We start from the raw sequence: 26101 nt of genomic DNA on the forward strand, positions 1-26101 counted from the left end.
CTACAGTGTCTGCCCCTATGCAAGTACAGGCAAAGAGCTGTCAGCAGTGTCTGCAGGAGTCTGACATTGCACCCATGATCCACTGACCAAGGTTCAATGCTTTGTAGGCTGCAGTGCAAAAAAAAAAAATGCAATTTGTTTTCCCCCTGTAAAATCATATGCATTTATTATTTTCTTTTACTAAAGATGAACTCAGCCTTTCATTTAGGATCAGGTTTCCAAGCTTTCATAAGAGCATTGCAAACAAACACCAGTGTGGCAAATATATCCTGTACTTTTAGCTCATTCAACAACAGTTCCCTGTAATCGCTAAACTTGACAACTTGTTTTGTGGTCAGGGCCAAGGACTGAAGTAGATGAAAAGGAGGTGCTACAATGTTATTTTTAGGAATGACGAGCCTAAATCACTTCATCCATAATCGTAGTTTTTCCTGGCCAGTCTTTCCCATGGGTTTTCAACCTCTTGTTACAATTCCCTCATGCAACAGGAAATAGGTGGAGAGGAACAAGCAAATAGTCAGTGTATATCAGTTGCACACATAGTGGATTGTGATTTTGGTTTTTGTTTCGAAGCTATAGAGCACCAACTTGGCTTAACTTTATCTGGGACTTGTTTTCTGTTATATCACTGAGGAATATATTATGAGTCTTAAGTAAACTTGCCATGTCCTGGGATTGTGGATTTAAGTATTTATTTGCTCTCTCTCCTACTCTGAAGGCTGGGGTCATGTGCAAACTACAAGGGAGAGAAGACTTCAGACGCATAGATTTTGTACAGAAGCTGTCCAGAGACAATCAGATCTTGCCACCGACTTCAAAGCCACTTGACAAGAAAGCACAAGTAAGTCCTTTTAAATACTTTTATATGGTGTGTACTTTATTCTTAAAAGGTAAATCCCCCAAAAAAAATTAATTCTGTCAAATATGGACAAAAGAGGGCTGATTGACCCTGTAGGTTATATATGTCTCAACAGTTGTGCGATCCCTTTATTGGCTTTGTCTACTTACTTCGGCCATTATGAAACAGGGGTGATGTCACTCCTACTACTATGTTGCCTGTATTTTAAATAAAACTCCAGAACACAAGTGAGATTGCATGCAGTGATCTCAGCCAATATGGATTGGGGGGGGGGAGGGGAATCAAATGCATAGATATTGGTATAAGAATGTCAAGCTGACAATAAATTTCCAATTCTAGGAGAGACCTCTAAATATCCGTCAAGGTTCACAGTTGTGTCTATTTGAAGGCATAATGAAAGAACCTTTGTATATAGATGCTTATATATATATATAAGTATGTCAAAATGGAAGGTCATCAGAAAAAAATATCTGCTTTTGGAAAACATTTTTGTGAGTTTCTCATACTGCATTATTTTGCAAGCACTGCAAATACATAGAGACTGGTAATGAGAGAAATTCACGTTTTCTTTTATTTTATGTTGCTGGTAATGATCAAGGTGCATTAACCTAAACTGTACAGAAACTGTCTCTGCGCACAAATTGATTGAAGTGCTGTTCTTGGTTTTATTGGATGGAAGGTTGAATTCTCCTTTCGCTTACTTGTGTTATCTGACCCCAGGGTGTAACAAATTTATTATTGCCTTAAAATGTAAATTATTTATCATACTGGTATTTGTACAGTCATCATACAGTCTTTAATTGTATGGAATGGATTAAAGCTTCTCGGGTCTGAATATGAGAGTAAATAAAAGGTAGTGGCTGGTTATGTATGATAGTTTTAAATAAGTAAATGTTTGTAATATTAAGAGCAGAGATTTACTAGGCATCAAACCTGGCTTTGTATAAAGAGGTCCTCTATGTAATCTTAGTTATTCAGCTAAATTAAAGTATAGTATTATCATGTTATAAAAACCTATTGTTTTATAAAATGTTTTTATTCCACAAATATTTTCATTTAATTGTTAGTCATTCTATCAGTTTTTCAGATGCACTACTTTTTCCTCAAAACTTGCAGCTAAACAGCACTGTTACTGATATGCAGATATTGCCATTTTATCAAAAGACAGCAGCTAAGTTCTTGTCACTGCCTCTGACTACACCCCCAGCTGCTGACAAACTAAGAAAGCATTGACCCACGAATGTGGCAGGAAAGGCAGAGGTTTCAGATATCTTTGAAGTTTGAGCTGTGATTGACAGCCTGAATCCTCAGTGTTGTGTAAGAGGCAAAATAGTAACACTCATTAGGGAAATAAGTTGTTTTTATGGTAAAGATTAAAGCAGACTTTTTGTTAACGTATTAAACACTGGTAAGTTCATTTTAAGTGGAATAGTTCGCATTTAGCAGTGGTTTTGTAAACATTTGAAAACAAAAGTTGCTTTAAAAGCTAAAGCCTCTTACGTACAATGAGAATATCGGATGAATGGTTGTTAAAGGGGTTGTAAACCTTTGTGTTTTTTCACCTTAATGCATCCTATGCATTAAGGTAAAAAAACACCTTGCAATGTCGGCCCCCCCCCCCCCATTTTTCTTACCTGGCCCCGAATTTCAGAGGGCGCGATCCCGCGTCACTCTCTCCACTGCTTCTCGGCTGTTCATTGGATAGATTGATAGCAGCGCAGCCATTAGCTCCCGCTGCTGTCAATCAAATCCAATGACCTGTGGGGCGGGGCCGAGTCATACAATTGCCATCTATGGACACCGAGAGTATGACATGGGATAACCCCCCAGAGGGGGTTATCTATTGCGGGGAGAAGCCCTGCACAGGGGAGGTAAGTATGACATGTTTGTTATTTCCAAAAAATTTGTGTCACTTAAATTTATTTTTTTGCATGCAAATTTCATATCGAAAACAAAGTGGTAACTAAAGTTACAAAAATTCTTGTTGGACAGAATACAACTTCCTGTGAATGAATGACAAGGCTGTTTTTAAAAAGTGACAGCAGGTGCATGAAGAAGATCCCCTGCCCACTGTCACAAGGTGGAGGATTAGGGGAGGTGAGAAAGACATGTGCTGGAGCATGTTACATATTACACCCTAAATAGTGGTGTATAACACGCTCCAAAATGTGAACTTATCCTTTGTAATGGTAGTAAAATAAATCTTACCTGCAGGTACAATAAATATCTTCTAAACGGGCATTGTTTAAGAGATATTCCCCAATTTCTGCTGCTGGTGACATCACAGCGCATTTGCGCAGTGCTCTTAATTGAAAGTCCCGCCCCTACATGTCCCCCTGAGAACGTCCCTGACTCTGTGATGAAATACATAAAAGCAAGGCTAGTTGGATGACGTCATCAAACACAGAGTACCCAGGAAGTTCGATATCTATTGGAGCCTGCCAGAGCTGAATGCAGGCAACTTGTTTTACCGATTTATTGTTTGTATATAGTAGTGTGGTTTTTCACAGTTAAACGAGTAATTTTCTGTTGTGTGTGAATCAAGGTTTTGAAAAAAGGTGAAACACTATGGGGTGTTCTCTGTTGTATGTACTGTTGTGGAGGAGATCTGAGTTAGAGCATGAAACATAAAGGAGACATTTTGAAGGGACCTGGCGCTGCAATCTTATTGGATTTCGTGGATGGTGAAAAACACTTTACGTCTGGCCATAAATTATACAATTTTCTTGTACATTTTTGTTTTAGATTTACCAAAACTATATAATACAAGGTCAAACCTAAACACTTTCAATTTGTATGCAACCAGACAGGCCTGTGCACAACATAGTTGAAGGTAAATCTAAAGCAAAGTGAATCGGAAAACTGTATAATGTATGGCAAGCTTTAAGGCCTGTACACACGATACAAAAATTTTAAGTAAAATTTCGTCCGAACGATCTGCCAATTTTCGGATCGTTAGTATGGTACTTTCGGCAGCCGATTCCTATTAATCGTCAGACAAAAGCTGGATGTGCAGGCTATATTGCTGAGACAGAGACACGCGTTTCTGTTTACACTGTGAAGGCTGTGATTTGACAGGACCATCACGTGATCGGAAGGGCCAATCACAGTGCCCATATCCCGATCTGTGTTTGGTTGTGTCAGAAGATCACAACCATCACAGGATCGTGCTGCTGCGTGGCCTCTGGGCTACGCACAAGCACCTGTTCTAAGGGACATTCGGGTATGTCCATTTAGAACGGTGGAGCCATATATGTGCCGGGTGGAAAACAGATGGAAAACGGTTAAAGGGAACATGATCTTATTTTGTCCTTGCATCTCATGTGGGTCAAACTAATTGGGTGAGAGCACAACTGGTGGGAGTGAAACACTTACATCACTCATGGTGGATTAAAGTGTGAACACAGTTGTGGTAGCAAAATAGCTAAGATTTAAAGTGACACATTTGAAATATTCTGATGCATGTGGGACATTTTTTGCACAGATTTCATAAATCTGGTGGATAAATATTTTGCTGTAATTTATGGTATAATATTTGTTGCAAGTGCTACACGTTTTGTTTATTATTATTATTATTATTATGGTCTAACACATATGAGAGTGTAAAATGTGGGATCAGCTAAAATGTATGTTTGATTTAAATGTAAAAGTGCGTAGGTTTTAAAAATATCACTGCTGTCCAGAGTGTATGCCCTCTAATACAGGAGACCATATCACCAAGGGAAGGTGGGAGGGGAAAAGACCTTAAAAATAAAATGAATGCATCCACCATATCTAAGGATTAATAAACGGCAATATATTACATTTTTGGTTTTGGGTTTAATACAGCTTTAAATATACTGTATAATGTTATTAATTGCTGAAATGTGCTCTATTGCTGCAAAAATTAAAAGCCAGCAGCTGCACATACTGCAGCTGCTGACTTTTAATAATAGGACACTTGCCTGTCCTGGAGTCCAGCGATGTCGGCACCGCAGCTGATGTTTCCATCAGCAGTCAGGCGCATGCCGTCTCCATTGCAAGTAAGGGAACTTGGCAGTGTAGCCTTTCGGCTTCATGCCAGAAACCTTACTGTGCATGTGCGAGGCTCCGTTCCTCTCTTCTACTGGCCCAGCGACAGGGGGAGGAGGAGTGAGCCCCCAGCCGTGACGTCAATACCCACGGCTGAGGCACCCGGAAGTGGGGAAAGCATACCTGTGAAAGACAGGTATGCTGTCCCCCCTCCCCCCGAAAGGTGCCACTTTTGGGTGGAACTTCACTTTAACGCTAAATACAGCACCCATGAAGTTTAGACAATGCAGATATTCTAGCAGCACACTGCATACAGAATTGCCATTATTGTAATGCCTCATTAGTCTGGATACACTGGGACAGAAATAGGGGTAGTATAGTTAACGGTTTCTGCCAAGTGTACAACACTGAAAGCCCAGCTCTTTTCAGTAGAGCTTGCCACTTTCTCCTTTTCACCTTTAGAAATAGACTTGTGTTTTCAAGAATGAGGAGATCGTTGAACATTGGTTGATATCAAGCATAAGGACCTAGATATGTTTGTCTAAACCTTCCGAGCTGGTTCTCTGTAGTTCAGTCCACACAGCTATTTTGTTATATTATTATTATTATTATTATTATTATTATATTTTGTTTAAAAATATATTTAGTTCAAACTTTGCTTGAAAACTATGATTTGGTGGTATGCAACATTTGCATCCTCAGGTTTACAGGCTAATAGTACAGTGGCAGTGTTTCTCTGTTGCACTGTGATTTGAAGCCATGTCTCTGGTCTAATAGAACAAATCAGCTGTTATCAGTTTTTTTTTAGGAAATTATAAGTAAACTGCACTTGTTTTCTGAAGTTTGACATAAAGAGGCAGCTGCCTCTCAGAAGGTGTACTACTCTTGTGATCTTCTTCCTCACTTGGTTTAAGCCTGGTACACATTAATAGGTTGAACAGAAAAAAACTGACAGCTCAGTTCTGAGCCGCTGTACTAATTAGTACAGTGATCTCCGCTGCTGAGCTATTGTGTTCTGACAGGGGGCGGTCTGGTCAGCGCTGTTATCCATTGGCTTGGAGCACTGATCGGGAGCTGGTCGGCTGCTGGTTTTCAAGCATGCTCGTCCGACAGAAGCCACACACAGTCCGAATATCACCTGGTTTTTGTTGAACCTGCCGATGTCACCCAACATTTGGCCCGTGTGTACTAGACTTAACTTGTGAAAATAGGACACATGCAGTGACAATCTTGTTTACTTTATAAGAAAAATAACAATTTAAGCCATCACCTACTTGGAAAACTAACAATGAGTGCTTCTGGTTTTCACCTGCTTGGGGAGGTCTTGCCTTCATAATAGTTGCCCAATAGTCCGAAACAATAAACATATTTAGGACATTGGTTGCAATGGGATACTGCCCACAGTTTAGGGATACTTAATATTGCGGTACTGGAACCCTAATTGTTGTTTCGTTGATACCCATTGATTCTCAGATATGGTTGTATTGTTGTCTATTAATGGATTTCATTGACTATGACATGTCATGTTATACTGTTATGTTCTACTGCATATCTTTAAATAAAGAATAAACAATAAAAAAAAGAGAATTGCTATAGAAATATTATTTAGTTAATAAAAAAAAATCGAAGGCCATTTTTTCAGGTTGTAGCCATTGTTAATATCTATAATATCTCAGTAGGTCATTGTTGCTAGTGAACATTTATGCCCCCTTTACATTTAGTCACGCATTTTCCGAGGATACCGGATTCAGTTTACTTCAGTTTTCAATTCAGTTTACATCTGTTTTCACATCTGTTTTTACATCCACCCGCTGGCGTTCTTAACAACCATGATTTATCCCTGCTGACCCCGCCCCTTTATGCTGTCTCTGACCATATATGAACATATTTATATATGGTGAATGCCGTCTCAAGGGGAGAGGTCACCCGAGGACTCTAGCTCCTTTGTTCACATCAGCAGTAGGGCTGAATGACAGCTCCACTCCCCCCTGCTACTAATGTAAACAAAGGGGTGGGGGCACACAGTGACGTCACCAGATGGCTAGAGCGGTCCTTCCATGCTGATAAGTAACGGGAGCAGTCGGGGTTGGGGGATGGCAGTTATTTATTTTTTTATGCTGGTTGGCAACTATTGTTCATTGTGATTGACATTGGTGGATGACTTTTCTTGGTAAATGAGTAGGGGTAGTATTTGCCCCCCCCCCCCTCCTTTTCTGACCTGCCAGGCTGCCAGTTTTGATAAGGGTCTGTTATGGCCTTTGAGGGGGACATAACTCCATTTTTTTGGCATGAGGTTTCCCCAAAGTCCATACCAGACCGAAATGGCCTAGTGTGGATTTCTGGGGGACTCTACGCTGTTTTTTTTTGTTTTTTTCAGCTCTTTTGTTTACATTCTGCTGTTAGCTGGGAATGTAAACAGATAATCACCCATTTACATTAATTTGCCCATAGGAATGCATTGCTGTCTGTTTTTCATCCGTCATTGGATGGATGAAAAATGGACAGGTGGAACACTTGTGTGTAAGGGGCCTTACTGTAAATACATGTGTTTTTATTGCAGATCCACATTTTTACATTTATAATATATTCCATAGTTCCATGGGAATATAATTTTAGATCTGGAAGGGCATGTTGGACTTTTAGTTCTCCGGTGGCTTTAATGCACCAAGGTATCTATGATTGTTTATTTGACATGCACAACAATCTACAATAAATTAGAGCATTTATATACTGAGTTACAGCTGCTTGAAGGTGTTTTCCTTCAAGCCATCAGTCATTTTCCATGCCTCTTTTGTAGAGAAGTGATGTCCATGACACATAACGTGCCAACACTCTGCACACCTTTGTGTCAGTAATGTCGTTGCTTAGCCCAGGAGGAATGTTTGAAATGGAGACTGCAAACAAAATACATACATCTGCCTGAGGGAAACATATGCAGTACATACATGGAATACTGCAGCACTGTAAATCTTCAGGTCACATGTAGATTGTGTGATTAAAATGTCACACAAGCATGTTAACTGGAGCTGTACAAAAAGAGTATTTGAAATTGCATGAATTATGGATAGTTGACTCTCAAATATTTATGATGAAGATTTATGCGCTACTTTTTTTACTTACCAGGTGAATTTTTTATGTGGTAGAACATAAGACTCTGTTTGGCCTCCCAATTTAATCTTCGTTCCTCTACTTTCAAAATTACAGGTATATTAAACCCAGCTTCTTCATATTTTACTGTTATAGATCTTACTAACATTGGGCCAAATTCTCAAAAACGCTGCCTAACTTAACTTTCAGCAGTTAAGTTACACAGGCGTTAAATTTCTACCTAAGTGCCTGATCCACAAAGCACTTACCTAGAAATTTCAGACCGTGTAACTTAAGTGCCTCCGTCGCAAGGCGGTCCTCCTCTCCGGGGGGCGATTACAATTTTAGTGAGGCGCGCTCCCGCGCCGGCCGTACTGCGCATGCGTGTGACGTAATTTTCCCGACGTGCAGCGCGCGAACGTAATTTACGCCGGGCTTTGTGGATTGCGACAGGACAATAAAGTTGCGACGGGTGAAAAAAAAATACGCGCCGGGAAAAAAAATTCAAATTTAAAAAAAAATCACGGCGATCGGAAAAAAAGGTCTGGTTTTACATGGTGTACTAACTTTACACATTTTAAAACCAGCCCTAATTTAACACGTGCAAATCGTAACTTATGCAGAAAACACAAAGCTTTAATGCTTTGTGGATCTGCTTAAGTACTCATTTGCATACGCTAGCCGGCATTTCGACTCGAGGATTGGAAAAATCCTTTTGAGGATCGTTTTCAAAGTTAGGCACAGAGATACGCAGGCTGAACAGCAGTTCCGCCTGCGTATCTCTTTTGAGAATTTGGCCCAATGTCTTTCATTCCGTTTTCCATCTTAACAAACTAGTAAAATGCACTGGTGCAGTGTGCACAGATTATAACCAAATGATCAGTGCAAATGTTCTGAGGCTTCATTCAGTGTTAAGATATTGTTAGATATGGGGATAAATAATGCCCAGCTTGTATTTAACCCAAACACAGATTGAGTTTCCAGCCAACTATGGTATTGTCAATATATACTTACCTACTCATAAATGTAAGACACTGGAATGGCAATGCATATACAACTCGTACAATTCTTCTGCATCAATTCAGGCATCTATAATCTATTATCACTGTTTCACTGTTATTGAGGGGCTTGAGAATGCTTTATAGTGCCCTCTAGTGGCTACTAACCTCTTTTGTTTTTTGGTATATCAGTGATTTATATATACCATCATCTATCACATAATTTAAGATTTTCATATACCACATAGTTTTGTGTATTTTGTGATTCAAATATTTGTTTCACCCGGTTTAGAGTTAGCGCGATTTATATTTTTTCTCGCTGCTTGTTTTTTGTATCTATTGTTTACATGGTAATCACAGCTCTCGGATTGAATAGACTGTGATTTTATTGCAGCTTTTCTTTTTTTCTTGTTTGTTTAGTATCTAGCGCAGTTTCTTTCCAATTTTCCATCTATAATCTTGCAGTGAGGTCGGCAACAGAGGAAAACTGGGGATGCACAACCAATTAGATTTTTTTTTTGTGGGCTAAAGTAGGTACACAAAGTGTGATCTATTGCAGCTGTAATTTGTGGTGGGTGTTTCTTAATTTTGCCTCTTTTTGAATCATCCAAAAACAGCTTACTTTGTGGCTCTCATTTGATATCTTACTGCCACCAAGGAATTTTCACTTCCTGTTCCTGCCCTCCCCCTCCCTAAACACGTACATTGGTCCTCCCATGCTCCAGCTTTGTCCCGGCTGCAGTGTTGCTGCTCCCTCGTTTTGGTTTTGCAGATCAGAGTGTAGTTAAACTCTGATCCAAATTGTTAGTTGTAAAATAGTCTCTGTCTCAGCTTGGCTGTGCTGTAGGCTTATTCTGTTGTACTGGGGTGTTCTTCCAGCCCCGATGCTGCAGGTGGCAGCATTGGAGCCAAGGTTTTGGTGCTCTTTCCCAGCAGCCAATCAGGAGGGTTTGATCTTGCTGTGCATGCTGGAGAGGGGTATTTATGGGACAGACGCCATTGGTTCGGGTCTCCTTCGTCCAGTGTGGCACCCACCTTTAGGGTGGACACACCACGGCGCCCCGGCGCTATGGCCTACCTAACCGGGGTGTGCGTGCCACGTGGTGTTCCTAGTTCTGGAGCCATGCTGGCCCGGAGCATCTGAACAGCGACAGGGACCCAGTGAGTGACTGGGTTCCCACCTTTGAAGATCCCAAGCTGTACTGCTGTTCGGTGGGGAGTCAGTCTGAGGAGCGCCATTGAGAGGCTGGCGGTCCAAAGGGCCTGGACAAACCACTGGGGATCGAGGTAGCCGAAAACTGAGGGATTGATCACCTGTCAGTCGGTACCTGGGCGACAAGTTGAAGGAGATCCAGACATAACTCATCCAAGGAGGGATACCTCAGAGAATTCAATCCAGAAGGGGGCTTGTGGTACCTTTCTGAGGCTCACCGAGGGGAGTCTGTGGCAGAGACTTTCTTCTCAAGTTCAAGTTCACCAAGGAGGGTCTGTGGCAGAGACTTTATCCTGAAATTGTCCAAGTGATACCCCAGCTGCCAGGTCAGTGAGAGAGGCCTGTCCGGGTACGCTAAACCCACTTCGGCCGGAGTGGCGCAGACAAAAACATAGAATATCCAGGCTCAAACTTAGCGACCAACCAAATTCACCTGTCTAACTGTGTGCGTTAAAAACAGAGGTTTAGTTGCACGCATTTGCAAATGCATGTGTAAGCTGCAGGCCCCGTCAGGGCGCTCTGTATACTGCAGTCCTAACTATAACATTGCATTTTAAGTCTCCTCAGTAGGAGCACATGACTGCTGATGGATAGATGAGGGGCAGGTGACTGGAGGTAGCCCAGCCATCATTAAAGGGGCAGGAGAACACTGCACACTCGGAGTGTGTGCAGAGAAGTGTTACGTTTGGGAACAGGACTGTTTCCTTATTATAAAGCCTGAACCTACAGTTCTCTCTTCTTATTCAACTTTACTTTCCTCACCACAAGTTATTGTTTTTACCCGGCTGGGTAATAAAGAGCACAGCAAAGAGCACCTGTCGTGGACATTCCATTACTTCCACTATATGCAATACGCATCATTCACCCCTAGGAATTCGGAGGAGCCAAGAGGTAATACGCTGCCAAAACATCCAGCAGCTCCTCCGGGGGTAGTGCTACATAAGTATAACATGTTTATTGTTTTAATTAAACAAAAATTCATTTTCCACAGCTTTAGAAGTCTGTGATCGCAGATCTGAATGGGAAGTGGATAGCTATATAATGTTCAGCATTTGTCACTTATTGCAGGTCCTGTTCTGATCCAATCTCTGTATGATCAGACACCAATTGTTCCTGTTACAAAAGTGAAAAGGGACAGATCTTACATTATTGATTAGCAGACCAATTCAGGAATATGATCCCTTTGGAATAAAATGAGGGGCATATCTTGAAGTGGACATTAAACATAATCTTCATCTTATTGTTTTTCTGATCAATCAGGGCAAGTTCTTTGTTACATGGGTACTTTTACAGATCTATACATAGATATGAATGCTTGTTTAGCCAAATTGTTTTGCCCGCAGAGATCCAATTTTCTAGCATTCTTGCAAAAGTGATCTGTGAAGTGGACTGACATAATATAAAAGCATTCACCAACTTAATGGGTGTCACCTGATCCTAAATAAATTGGATTAGTTAACAATCTTCAAAATTCTATGGCTTTCTTTGGTGAAAGAAAATTACCATACAGGTTCAAAATACAAAACGCATCCTTACTGTCCATACTGTATGTGTTCCATATATACAGTCATTACATTTAGTTTCCACGTAGCACATTTTACACATGTAGAACCGTTGTCTATATATCATCGATATTTCTTTTCCATTCTTTGTGTGTGTAGCTCATTATCACAGCAGTTCTCATTGATAGGTGCTGTTCATCAAGGAGAAAATGCTTTGTAAGACCAGTGCAGAAGACTAATGTTTTGTATTATGTTACACAGAACCCGCAGTTTAATACATTCTACATCAATAATGTCCTTCACTTCTTCCTATGTACATTTCTTATCCCATCTAGTTCATAATTTGAGCCGTGTTTTGGTGAGATAGCAGCTTTGGCCGTACTTTGATGGATGCCGAGCTGCACGCTTCTCATTCATTTTTTTCCAGGCGGGGATGTAATCCTGGCATATACCCATCTTAGTCCAGACCCCATTAATAGAAAAGCCTTGTTAATTTATTTTTTTCCCTCACAGGATTGTTCAGCATTCTGCCTGACATGAATTTACTCTTTATAGAAAAGATATTTTCAGCATTAATCATCAAAACACTGACGTACAACATGGCATTGTAAGATTTTCTGGGGACAATTTGTTGTAGGAAAGAGGGACCGTATCTGACAAAGCATGATATTTATCCAAACAAATGCTGCTTTGTTTCCACACATTGATATTGTGTGGCATGTCTCAATGTACCTTTTTTTTGGAAGTAGTTGAGTTTTAAAGAAGCGCAATGAAATAGACATTTCCCAGGAAACTATTTGTTAAAATTTTCAGCACTTACAGACTGCAGAATATTTGAGAAACTTTCAATGCTGCTGGCTCCTGCTTTCTCAGTACTGCTTCCCTGACATTCTGGTCTTCATAGAACAGAGATAACGGTGGACAGTGCAGCCTGGAGTCAGTCTTTAAGCTTGGAGAAGAGAGTGTGAAGGAGGGAGGAGGGGAGTGCCATGCCATTCTAGGCTTTGGGGCTGCGTGTTTCTATTGATGCACACTGTGTACGGAGACACACCTTTAGTCCCCGCATGCAAAAGTGACTCCCTAGGATGCTGCAAGAGAAATGAGCCACCATGAAACAGGAAACCTAGAGCAGCAGTCATGGCAGCAGCTTAAACTGGAACATAGGCATTACAGTACTACAGTAATACCAATTTACATAATACTATTGGATTATAAATAAAAATTACATATTGCTGAGCAGTACCTTTTGTTTCTCTGGATGTTTCCATATTACTTCATGACCTATGGTACATGCCCCACCTCATTGCAGCGTGCAGCAATTTATGAGATATGTCAATAATGCATACAAATAATAACACTGGTTCTAAAATCTTTTCTGTAACCTTGTTGCAGCCTTCCAGGTCAGTGTTAAGAGCCTGTTAGATAAGTGAAATAAATCACATTTTCAGCCAGGAGTGCTTATCTGCACCCATCCAGAAATTGTTTTCTTTCCCAGGATACGGGGCTCAAGTTATTAGGGAAGTCGAGTAGATGTTTCTGTCACATTCTGCATGCATAAAAAAAACGAGTGAATGCTTGAGAATCCTCTCGCCGCTTCCTTTCAGTAGAGACTGTATTAATTAAACACGCAGCATGAGTTTTGCAGCATCCTCATGTACCCGATCTTTGTCTTCTGAAAGTATAATCTGTAAAGCTAGACCGGCTGTGGGAACTGAAACAAAGCAGATCCATTATGCATTTCAGAGCACTGCAGTGTTTTCAAGAAAGTCCAATAAAATATTAAATGCATATATTACATTAATGTTATATCCAAGTTGTAGTTCAGTTTTTCTACACTTAAAGATTTAGTCCATAATTCACTGTTATGACTACTCTAAACTGATTAATGGTAACATCTAATTGGCTGCTATGTGTTACTGCACCTGATTTGCATTAACATTATATCATGTCTTGAACTGGGTGGGCTGGGGGGCGCCCCGGCCAAGGGAACACAATGATTTTTGCTAATATAGCCGCTGTTAATAGTCCCATCAGCAAAATCTGACATGCTGGTTGTACCCAATTTGATCAATTAATCGCCTTGGGCACAATCAACTTGACCATACATGGTTCGAATCTCGGCCGGCTCAGCAGGGTGATTTGAACCATCTATGGCCAGCTTAAGTAGTGCAGTCAGTATGATAATCTTTGAAATCAGGGAAGATACACAGCCATACTTTTACCTGGCTTCTGTACTTGTGTGTTTGTGTAAATCTATTCACTGTTTAGCTGGCCAGGTTTATGGTTTGTGGGGGTCTTGTTTTGCCAGCATAGGTTTTGGGAGACTGTCCTCAATCACGGCTCATTAGTCTTGCAATCACTGCACCACTCAGAAGCAGTCAGGTGAAATAACGTGTCCTTGATGTGTCAGGAGCTTCTGTTGGCTCTGGCATAAAAGGGCACAATTCATTTGGGCCCATGCACATGGGTCCTGCGGCCGCCCCTCCCCCTCCCCTTTTCAGGCCTGGCTTCTACTGGCAAAATTATATGGTCAGTATAGTAAAACACCTGATTGTTACTATAAAACACCTGTGCAATTTCTCCTGCTTCTAGTAAATTACAGGTACCTGGATAAGTGGGCTCTGACTGGTCCAGGTAGAGCAGGTGACCGCTGGAAGGTTCTGGATTCCGGATGGACCCTATATAAGGCTGCAGCTGCGTCCACTCAGGGCTGTTGGCTGGGTACTGGACTTTGATCCTGCGGGCCCGCCATGAACTCACTCCTGAGGGAACTCCTTGTGAGAGCAGAAAGCGCCGGAGGGGAAGACTGGATCCGCCGCTGCCTGGCCATGGAAGATTCGGCTGAAGAACGGACCGCGGATGTGGGAGAAGGATCGTCGGCGACACACGCGGCAACCGAGGAGGAACAGCGCCATGATGCCAGCCCTCCCACCTCGAGACCCAGACACAGCTGTGCGGCGGAGCGATCTGTAGTCGCAACGCCTGAAGAAGAGGAGTCCCGGCGCCAGCAGGAGGATGCAGTCGCCACCCCTACAGTGAGGAGGTCTGGCCGAGGCAAGCGGGCCCCCTCCTCCTCCCCATGCAGACCTGGTGGAAAAGGGAGCCGTGGGCGGCGCACAGCCGTGCCTCCAGCTCCTAGCCCAGCTCCTATACCAGCTAGCAGCACACTCCAGCCGCCAGGGCGCCACCTACAGGACGGAGGCCAGAACGCACCGGAGGCTCTGCAAGGTAAATTAACCCCTGCTCTCCCAGTAATGTTGCCTCAGGCTGCTTACAATGGTTCTGTCCCTCTGCTGGATTCTCTCCTTTCTTCTTTGTCTAAAATTGCAGAGGCAGTGGTGTCCCAGCAAAACTCACCTGCTGTACCCTCTGAACCTGCTTTACCTGTGAATAATTCTCCTGTTAAAGTGTGGTCTAATGTCAATATGCCTGCTTCTACAGTTATGCATACACCTGTTTTTACTAACACTTATCCTACAACAGAATTATTTAATCATCCTGTCCCTGAAACATCTGTCCGTGAGGTAATGCCCTGTGCACTATCACCCCTGGGTTTTCATTTAACTACATCTCTAAAAGAAAAAATTTGGAAAGGGGAATTCATTGACATGCTGTCTCTACTTCCCTCTGCCAAAGAATTTTTGCGCACAGACAGAAGGGTGGATGATAGGTCAGAGGATGATAGGAGGAGGCCGGTAGCCAGGTCCTTTTTTAATTGGCTGCAGGCCTTCTGCATCTTCGCTAGCGTAATGGGAGAAAAATTCCCGGATCGCTGCAGCGGCCTTTTCCAGCATGTGGAAATCATACTGGAAGCGTACAAAAGCTTTGGTGGTTTCGGATGGTTTGCATACGATGAATCCTTCCGCCAGAAGTTGGCTGTTTATCCCAGCCTGCAATGGGGCATGAAGGACGTAGGCCTCTGGCTAAATCTTATTGTCCCCCAGAGATCCGTCCCTCCGAAACCAACGCCTCAAGTCAATAGCACTGGCCAGTCTCCATACAAGAAAGGTTACTGCTATTCTTTCAATGAAAGTCAGTGCAAGTGGGGTAATTCTTGCCGCTTTAAACATGAATGCTCCTTCTGTTCAGGTCCACACCCCGTCGCAAAATGCTTTAAAAAGAACACCCCTACCAGCTCCCAAAGGGATATTTTTTCCAAAAGCCTGCACGCCAGTGAGGCTGGAAAACATGCTTCATTGGTTGGCAATCTATCCAGACAGGGTGAAGGCCAGCCTCTTAACCGAAGGTTTTAGGGATGGTTTTCCTTTACCAACTTTTACAGGTATAGGTTGCCAACCAGTTAAAAATTTGAAATCAGTGGACAGGTTTCCTGAGGTTGTCCGGGGAAAAATATTAAAAGAAGTCAGAGAGGGTAGAGTAGCAGGTCCTTTTGCCTCGCCACCTTTTGTTAATTTCCGCATTTCTCCCCTGGGTATCGTACCAAAAAAGGAACCCAATGCTTATCGTTTAATTCACCATCTATCATTCCCGGCGGGGAGCTCATTGAATGACGATATAGACACTTCCCTTTCTTCAGTTTCCTATTCAACTTTTGAGGATGCCATAAAGGTGATCCGGCGCCTTGGTCAAGGCGCGCTATTGGCTAAGGCGGACATTAAAGCTGCCTTTAGGCTGCTGCCTATTGCCCCATTTTCTTTCAACTCGTTAGGTTTTTGTTTCGAAGACAAGTATTTTTTCGATATGTGTCTACCAATGGGGTGTTCACTATCCTGCGCTTATTTTGAGTCGTTCGCGTCCTTTTTACAATGGGTTGTATCTTTTGAGTCAGGTCTGGACTACATAGTCCATTACCTGGACGACTATCTCTTCATCGGGCCGGCAGGTTCCCCGGCATGTTTGCAGCTGTTGCAGCTTTTTTCAAAAATATCGGCTTATTTTGGTATTCCCCTAGCAGAAGAGAAGACCATCCTCCCGTCGGTGTCCCTCGAATTCTTGGGTATCACAATTGACACCCTTGCCTTGGAATTTTGGTTGCCAGAAAGCAAAATCGATCGTCTGAAATTGGTCATAATTGGTATGCTTCGAAAAAAGAAGGTTTTATTGAAGGAGCTCCAATCCTTGCTCGGCCTGTTGGCATTCGCGTCCAGAATCATGCCGGTCGGCAGAATATTTTCACGTCGTCTGTCATTGGCAACATCGGGGCTCAAATCTCCGTTTTCGCACGTTCGATTATCTGCAGAACTGAAAGATGACCTGTCGGTATGGTTTAAATTTTTTGATCAGTATAACGGGAGGTCATTTTTCCAAGCGGATTTTGTTTTGGCTACTGAGCTAGCGCTTCACACTGACGCAGCGGGCTCCTTGGGCTTCGCGGCCATATGGCAAACACACTGGCTTTGCGGCGCCTGGCCTGCCTCTTGGGTGACCCGAAAACTCACCAAGAATATTGTTTTGCTGGAATTTTTTCCTATTGTGGCAGCTTTCGAACTTTGGAGTGTTCACTTCGCGAATAAGCGTATAACGGTGCAGACGGACAACAAAGGGGTGATGTTTGCCATAAACTGTCTCTCTTCCAAATCCTTGTCAGTAGTCAGGTTGATTCGGCATTTTGTTTTGCTTTGTCTAAAACATAATATTTGGGTGAAGGCTCAGCATATTCCCGGTAAGGCTAACACTATTGCGGATGCTCTATCCCGTTTTCAGATGTCACGGTTCCGGCAGTTATTCCCACAGGCAGATCCCGAGGGTTGTGTATGTCCAGCTCATCTGTGGGACCTGATATAGCAAGCCTTTCTACAGTAATCCAGAACTCTGTATCCCCTCATACTTGGTCGGGCTATTCGGCCGCTTGGAATCGGTGGTTAGTTTTCTGTAGATCCCTGGATTTTGATTGCTACCAATACTCGGAGGGAGCGGTTCTATCCTTCTTGTGTACATTGATGCACGAAAATCTATCACACGGCCACATATCTAAGATTTTGGCTGGTGTATCTTTCTTTTTTAAGTTACATAACCTACCTTCGCTGAACATGTTCTTTTCGGTCAAACAAGCCCTGAAGGGTTATAGGAAAAGCACGTTTGTACAGGATAAGCGTAGGCCAGTATCAGTTGAACTGCTCAAAAGAATTTGCGTGTCCACAAATTACACTTGTCTGAATCAATTTGAGGCTGGTCTGTTCACAGCAGCTTTTTGTATAGCCTTCTTCGCAGCACTTAGAGTATCTGAGTTGGTACCAGCGAATAAATCTGGAACTTCGGGTCTGTTGTTCCAGGATGTCATTGTCTCCAATGAGGGCATCGATTTGTTTATACGTCATTCAAAGACGGATCAGCTGGGAAAGGGGTGCTGTATACAACTCTACCCCTGTGGGGACCAAATTATTTGCCCGGTGTTAGTTTTACAAAGATACTTGGCCATCAGGCCCCCTTACACAGGTAATTTTCTCTGCCACAGTGACGGCTCACCACTGACCAAATATCAGTTTAGTTCAGTTTTTAAGAAGTGTTTACGGGCTATTGGTATGTCGGATGCTTTCTTCTCAACCCATTCTTTCCGCATCGGCGCTGCAACGGAGGCGGCAAGGTTGGGGCTCGATGAGGCAATCATCCGCAGGTTGGGGAGATGGGAATCTGGTAGATTCAAATTATATGTCCGGCCTAACCTTCTTCCTTGATTTTCAGGTTTTCACAACACCATATGGATTTTAGGGCACTCGTTTGTTTTCTGGGCACGTAGGAGAGCATCTCAGCGTTGCTACACGGAGAACTTAACGCTTCCAACTGACGCCTTCTCAGTATTATGGCAAGGTATTCGGGGGTTGCGCTGGTGTCAAGTGTCTTTCCAACTAGCCCAGCTAAGCGCACAATGGCCCCCTCCCTCTGTTATCATTATACATGCAGGCGGTAATGACATCGGGAAAATGAAATCCATTGAGTTGCTTTTTAATATAAAGCGGGATTTTCAAAGGTTTAAGCTAGCTTTCCCATCTTGTAAATTTGTTTTTTCTGAAATAGTCCCCCGGCTTTCCTGGTCCACTTCCCCCCAGCTTAAGCCGCTTGAGAAGGTAAGAAAGCGGGTGAACAGATCTATGGAAAAATTTATGCCATCTATTGAAGGTTTTTCCTACAGACATGCTGATTTGGAAGGGGGTATCCCAGGGTTTTATCGATCAGATCTTATCCATTTATCCGAAGTTGGTTTGGATTTATTTAATTTGGGACTGCAAACCTGTGTAGAAATGGCCGTGGCTGTTGGGTAGGCCAGTCCTGTTTGCAACAGGTCTGGCTGGTGGGGGACTTTACAGTTTTTCCAAGTTTAAGCTGCTCGAGTCCTATGGCTGAGCAGGGAATGTTTTGGTTTATTAAAGTTTACTATTCAATTCAATAATTTGATTAAATAAAGATGGTTATTCTATATAGATTAATTTTGTTTAAACCAATAAAGGTGCCACTGCCAAGCAGTTGTTTTGATTTTTTGTTCACTGGGAGTTTTGGGTTCTGAGGGGGTGGGTGGTGTGGCCTGCGGTCCCATGGCATAAAAGGGCACAATTCATTTGGGCCCATGCACATGGGTCCTGCGGCCGCCCCTCCCCCTCCCCTTTTCAGGCCTGGCTTCTACTGGCAAAATTATATGGTCAGTATAGTAAAACACCTGATTGTTACTATAAAACACCTGTGCAATTTCTCCTGCTTCTAGTAAATTACAGGTACCTGGATAAGTGGGCTCTGACTGGTCCAGGTAGAGCAGGTGACCGCTGGAAGGTTCTGGATTCCGGATGGACCCTATATAAGGCTGCAGCTGCGTCCACTCAGGGCTGTTGGCTGGGTACTGGACTTTGATCCCCACCCCCCCTCCCTGTCGTTGGCACAATTATGTGGTTTGTCACCCCCGAATCGGGGGGGGACTTTACAGTTTTTCCAAGTTTAAGCTGCTCGAGTCCTATGGCTGAGCAGGGAATTTTTTGGTTTATTAAAGTTTACTATTCAATTCAATAATTTGATTAAATAAAGATGGTTATTCTATATAGATTAATTTTGTTTAAACCAATAAAGGTGCCACGGCCATTAAAATGCCAAGCAGTTGTTTTGATTTTTTGTTCACTGGGAGTTTTGGGTTCTGAGGGGGTGGGTGGTGTGGCCTGCGGTCCCATGAGCTGAGTTGAGGAAATCTGCAAACAGAACCCTCATTTTTTCTCCAAAAAGATGATTATCTCTCTGCAACTCTCCATTGTAGTACATTGCTGACATTGGCTTGTTTATTTTCCTATAACATAAACACATAAAACATAGCTAGTTTTCGCTGCACATCCAGAATACTATATAAAATACTGTTAAATTGGAAATATACATTCAAGGGCATGTTCTGCACACAAAGTAGATTTATTTCCATTGTGGCTATTGAGAACTTTTTGTAAAGGCTTTGTTGTGCATGGCTCCATGCATCTTTCTTCTGCAGTGACAGCAATGTAGTGAATCTTTTGAAAAAAAGATAATACATGCACCCATATTGATTAATAAATTGCAGTTATTATTTTTTTGTATTGGAGCCTATAAAGCATTGCAACCAGGATCAGTAAATTGTGGATGCAGTGCTTTGGTTTCTGCAGACTATTCCTCCAGCCTCATTATGAACCTTCAGTTATGTGGCTGGAGGAAGTATTAATGGACTACAGGTGTGGTGAAATCGCCACACGTGTGCTGCACTGAAAACTACGAGCCTCCCTGCTACTATTTTTTTTCATTCCTGTGTTTCACCTGCACAGGCATGCTGATTTGAAATAATGACAGGAGCCGGCAGAGAAAGGAACCCTGTATTCTTTTAGTAAGGAGGGCAGTTTTTGGGTCCATGAGCACTGCAGATTCTGATCAAGTTTCATACCTAAATATGGGTCTAATATTAAACATAGTTAGAAATATTGGGCTGGATTCACAGACAGCTTACGCCGACGTATCTATTGATACGCCGCGTAAGTTCTAGGATGCGCCGTCGTATCTGTGCCGTATTCAGGAAACAAGATACGCCTGGATTTTGGCTTAAAACGACCGACGTAAGTCTCCTACGCCGTCGTATCTTGGGTGCATATTTACGCTGGCCGCTAGGGGTGCTTCCTTTGATTTACACATCGAATATGTAAATTACCTAGATACGCCGATTCACGAACGTACTTGCGCCCGTCGCAGTAAGCTACGCCATTTACGTAAGGCGTACAGTTATCCCTCATAAAGAAGGGGTAAGTCATGTTAAGGTATGGACGTCAGAAACGTCGGAACAGCCGTCGTATTTTACGTCGTTTACGTAAGTCGGACGTGAATGGGGCTGGGCGTAAGTTAGCCGTCGTATCTTAGGGAGTATATGCAACGTGATTCTGAGCATGCGCGCGCATGCGCCGTTCGTACGGCCATGCATTTACATGGGGTCATGATTAATTTTAATACAACACGCCCACTACCTGCCTACTTTGAATTAGGCGTGCTTACGCCGGCCTATTTACGTTACGCTGGCGTAAATATGGGAGCAAGTGCTTTGTGAATACGCAGCTTGCCTCTCAATGTTACGTTGGCGTAGCGCATATGAGATGCGCTACGCCGGCACAAAGATACGCAAATGTACCTGAATCTGGCCCATTGACTTCACTTTTATATTCAAAAGGCACAAAACACAGATTTCTTGAATTACTAGGAAAATACAGCATACATAAAGTGACTGTAAAGTTGTTGTTTTTTTAATAACAAGCACGTCATACTTACCTGTGCAAGAGTAGCCCCGATCCTCTACTTCTGAGGTCCCATGCCAGCTCTCCTGGCTCCTCCCCCCTACCAAGTGTCCCCAGAGCAAACCACTTCCTATGGGGGCACTCATACAGGCTTGATCCCGCCCCCTCTCTTCTCACAAACTTGCCAGCAGTGGGGGCCAATGGCCCCCCATACAAGTTTCTGGAGGTTTATAATGCATGCACTTTAATGGGAGAACACTCCATGCACATCTGCCGGTAGATAGAGATGATCATCACTATTGTACATTTCTTACAAACTGACAGTTGAAAGGAGATGAGCTTTTAAGAGACAAACTGTAATGTGCACTTGTGGTTTATGCACTTGAAGTTTTTTATTGGTTACATTACATTAATGCAGTATTTTCTCTATAGAGTCTTTAATGTAAAGTTTTTGTTTCTTTGAGTTATTTTTTCTCTCTTTTGTAAACAATTTAAGAATTTAAGAATTTTTCACTGTAATTATCTTTCAAAATGTCATGTACATGTCATGGGGCCCATAGGCCAATGCCTACTCTGCATATTTGGTAATCTGGCACAGAAAACTACCTTGAAATGTGATGTCTTATTGTTTCAATCTGCTCTACAACTCTCCAAGTTGTTTGTGACAGGTGCTTTGTAAGGGTTCTGAACCATCTGAACCAAATATGTACAAAGTACATGTTTGCAGAATCTGTTTTGGCGTGGAAAATTATAAAACAAAATGGAAAATAAACATGTTTGCTATTTCTCTTGTGTATCTTCCATTTCACAGTCCTTTGCCATTTGCTGCCATTTTGCTTAGTCAGTGAGTACGCTTGTGACGTCACCTTCACAAGGGCAGGGTACTTGGCAGCAGCTCTTCAATGTTCTCAGTGCTTCCTGGAAAGCTGAACACACTTGTTTCCTCTTCCCACCCTTTTCCTCCAGCACCTTTTGTTAACTGTTAAATCTTATCTTTTTTTACATCATAGGGATTGCCATAAAGTAGTTTGGGAGTAAAACTTTATCAGTGCAGCCAAACGTGTTCTTTAAGGAAGTGTTTGTACCAGTTGGAAATGCATTAAATTATGTATTGTTAATGTAAAGGGCTGTTATGAATATGAGAACTGAGAATGGGTTTTGTAACAGAGAAGGTCTCTACTGTTGTTGAATATAAAAGAAATGTATAAAATAAACAAAAAAATTATATAATGCCTTCAACATTACAAAACAAATCCAGTTAAATGTGATTACTACTTGCTATAATATACAAAATATATAATATATGAAAAACACATCTATGGATAAGATCCACACAGATACACTTCTATGGACATTCATAATCATGATTTTAAACCCAACACCGGACTCTCCTACTCCTCTTGAGATCTCTGCTGTATTTTATTATTTTTATTACTTACCCTTTTCTGATGTCTTTTGGCACACACTACTTCCTCCTTGGTCTTCTTTCAGCGATGGGTGGTTCTAGATCAGGGGTGCCCAGCCTTTTAACCTTCCTGGGCCACATTGGAAGAAGAGGAATTGTCTTGTGCCGCACATACAGTACACTCACTATAAGGATAGGTTAGGGTTTACATATACAGTATGTTAAGTCAAAAATCCTATTTTTCTTATTCAGTGTATTTTTTATTTTGGTTTTGCACAGCGATAGACATCTATTTTCGCCATTAAAAGGAACACAATAACCCTCTTAGTTACATATATGATAAGGGGTAGTGCAAGAACATAAGGCAAAAAAAAAGATGAAGGGAAATGTAGGGGGGAGGGAGAGGAATAGGAGGGGTTCCCGGGGGTATGCAAGGGCTTACAAAGCGTAAGGCTTAGAAACATTATTGAGGAACTTGATTACTGGTTAAGACATTAAAATTTATTTTTCAAACCCAGGTGGTAGAAAGTGAGTTATCCAAAGGTGCCACACTTTGGTATATGAGGGGGTTCTGTCTTGTAATGTGGCTTCAATTTTACCAGGAATTATGGCTTTTGTTTTCAGTAAGAAATAATTTAGATGCGTTCCAAGCCTTTGCTATTGTCTTTTTGGCTGGCGTGGTGGTGGTGCACCTGCAGAAGGAGCTCATAGGTGCTTTTATTAAGAAACGCTACTGTGGGCTCTAGAGAAATTGGAGTAGAGCTGCATGATTAATCATTAAAGAATCGGAATCGCAATTGTACCCCCCCTCGCGATCTTAACACAGCATTTTCCTGATTCAGTGCAGAGAGTTCTCTGCTAACAGCTGTCAAATAAAAAAAACAGTCAGCCTGCCAAGTTTATGACAACATCACTTAGACGGAGATAAAGAGAAACATTGTAACACTTATTTCTTTTAGATCAAAGGAATTAACTTCGGTCTGTAAATGAGGGACGTTTAACCACTTAAATAGTGAGCCTTTTTCTGACACTTGTTGCTTACAAGTTAAAATCAGTATTTTTTGCTAGAAAATTACTAAGAACCCACAAGCATTCTAATTTTTTATTTTTTTGGTAGAAACCCTAGAGAATAAAATGGCGGTTGTTGCAATATTTTATGTCACACTGTGCTTGCGCAGGAGTCTTTCAAGCGCAATATTTTTGGTAAAAACACACTTTAATAAAAAAAATACATCTTAGATCTAGGAAGATTGCGGTCTTGATGGAGGGTTGTAAAAGGTAGAATCGCATGGGGGGTTAGCTAGTTGGTGTAGATGAGTGAGTTTATTAACAAAAGACCATGCTGCAAATGATTGTGGCAACTCAGCGGCAGGATAGAACTGAGGGTGGTGGGAAAAGGGCAGTAAAGAGCCATGCAGGGACTGGAGTTTAAATTTACTATTCAAATGATCCTACAAGTGTACGGCCTGGAGGATTTGTTTAGTTTCGTGCAGATCGAGGATTGGAGTCACAGCAGATTGTCTACAGAGAGTAAATCACAATCTGCTGCCTCAATACTCACCCAGAGTATAGTTTCCCAGGTGGCATGGTTTTTTAACTGGGCGAATGGTGCAGCCAGAAAACAACTTAGAAAGTGGGGAAAGTGGCCGCTACTGTACCCAACCACAAGGGGAGCAAGATCACCCACTGAGAGAGAAGGGAGGTCAGTTTACAGAGCACAGGTGCATAATTGGTCTGGTATAGAGCTTCATATGTTGTAGTCAGATTGATACTAAGCTAAGGTAAGCTGGTTTGAATCCCGACCATGACACCATCTGCCTGGAGTTTGCATGTTCTCCCTGTGCTTACGTGGGTTTCCTCTGGCCACTCAGGTTTTCTCCCACACTCAAGACATGCTGGTAGGTTAATCGGATCCTGTCTAAATTGGCCCTAGTAAATGTATGAATGTGTGTTAGGGACCTTAGGTTGTAAGCTCCTTGAGGGTAGGGACTGATGTGAATGTACAATGTATATAAAGCGCGGTGTAAATTAACGGCGCTATATAAGTACCAGGTGGTGGGATGGAGAGATTTTAGTGCTCTCGATTTGATTTGGTTGAACTCGATACCCAAGAACAATGAAAAATTATTTAAATGTTGGAGTAGGCTAGGGGTTGACACTTGGGGGACCTAGATATGAGGACATTGTCTGCATACAATGACAGCTTGGGATGCTGACCTGCAAACTCTATGCCCTTGATATCATGCAGGGAACAAATCTTCTCCACGAAGGGCAGGGGGGGAATCATCCCTGTCTTGTACCCCTGGCTGTCAGAAAGTAGTAAGACCTATAGCCGTGTACAAAGAGGAGATCCAATGTAGAAAACGAGGGCCAAAGCCCCAACCCGTGAGGGCATAGTCTTAATAGGGCCACGAGGCAGTGTCAAATGCTTTAGATGTGTCAAGAGACAACAGATAAGCTGGTATACGTCATCTGTGAATGGCATGCATGAGCAGGGAAAAAAAGGGCAAAGATTTTGCTTGCAGGAGGAAAGAGCAGTGGGATAGGCCTGCTTTAGTTCTTCTTTCTCCAATCACAGGCTGGGGGTAGAGTGGTGACCTAGCTATATTTCCTAACTGAAATAAAGAAATGAGGTCATCAATCTGGCTGTAATATCTACAGGGCTCTGACATTCTCAAAATAAGTGGACAAAAATACAAATACTTTGGAAGGTAAAATTACACTCCTATGTATTTGAACATTTAGCTGTTTCCTGGAATTCACATTTTATTTTAGTTTCCACCTGCTTGCCATAATCATTACTTGGATATCTCCAATGGAATTGTTTATTTACATTACAAAGAATGGTATAGGAGGAGTGATAAACACGTTTCCAAGTACAGGGGCACAGCTGAGATTTTAAAACTGAGAAAAATCCTTGTTTACCCCACTATCATCAAATTAAATTGGAATATCGAAATTAATGGATTGAGCAACAGCTTTTTTTTCTTTCCTCTAGATTTATATAAGAGGACATCATTTGTATATACAGTATACTCCTACATTTATGAAAAATGCTTAATTTCTTAGTTTTAGAACCTACTTTTAAATCCTGACCAGCAACATTGTGAGTGGAGGGTTTTGCATACAGATGTTGGCATGCACACCATAGTATGCGTGAAATCAATTATTCATGTGGTATAAATTGCATGGACATGTTTAGCTAATCCCATAAAATTATATGATTATATTCAAGTAATTTCCAGAATCCCTCTGACATTGTCGTGTGGAAATTGGATAAATAAATACTTCTGAATATTAAGCTGAATTCCAGACATGACAGAACACAGATCTCCATACACATATGGAATTT

General features: G+C 42.1%; 2 protein-coding genes across 5 annotated transcripts in view; both read left to right on the forward strand.

Moving 5' to 3' along the window:
- The window catches only part of RAPGEF5 (Rap guanine nucleotide exchange factor 5), a 382012-nt gene that overhangs the window by 253079 nt on the left and 102832 nt on the right, over positions 1-26101 (forward strand). For all 4 annotated transcript variants that reach the window (XM_040352795.1, XM_040352797.1, XM_040352796.1 and 1 more), the window contains one exon: positions 719-841. In XM_040352795.1, the coding sequence (XP_040208729.1) occupies positions 719-841 (123 nt within the window). The remainder of the gene's footprint in view (positions 1-718; positions 842-26101) is intronic.
- Positions 11075-20026, forward strand: LOC120940133. Its single transcript, XM_040352799.1, has 2 exons — positions 11075-19075; positions 19684-20026. Exon 1 carries the CDS (start codon positions 14421-14423, stop codon positions 15921-15923), a length of 1503 nt encoding a protein of 500 aa, XP_040208733.1. The 5' UTR covers positions 11075-14420; the 3' UTR covers positions 15924-19075; positions 19684-20026.

Source organism: Rana temporaria, chromosome 5 (assembly GCF_905171775.1).
Source record: "Rana temporaria chromosome 5, aRanTem1.1, whole genome shotgun sequence".
Taxonomy (NCBI): Eukaryota; Metazoa; Chordata; class Amphibia; order Anura; family Ranidae; genus Rana; species Rana temporaria.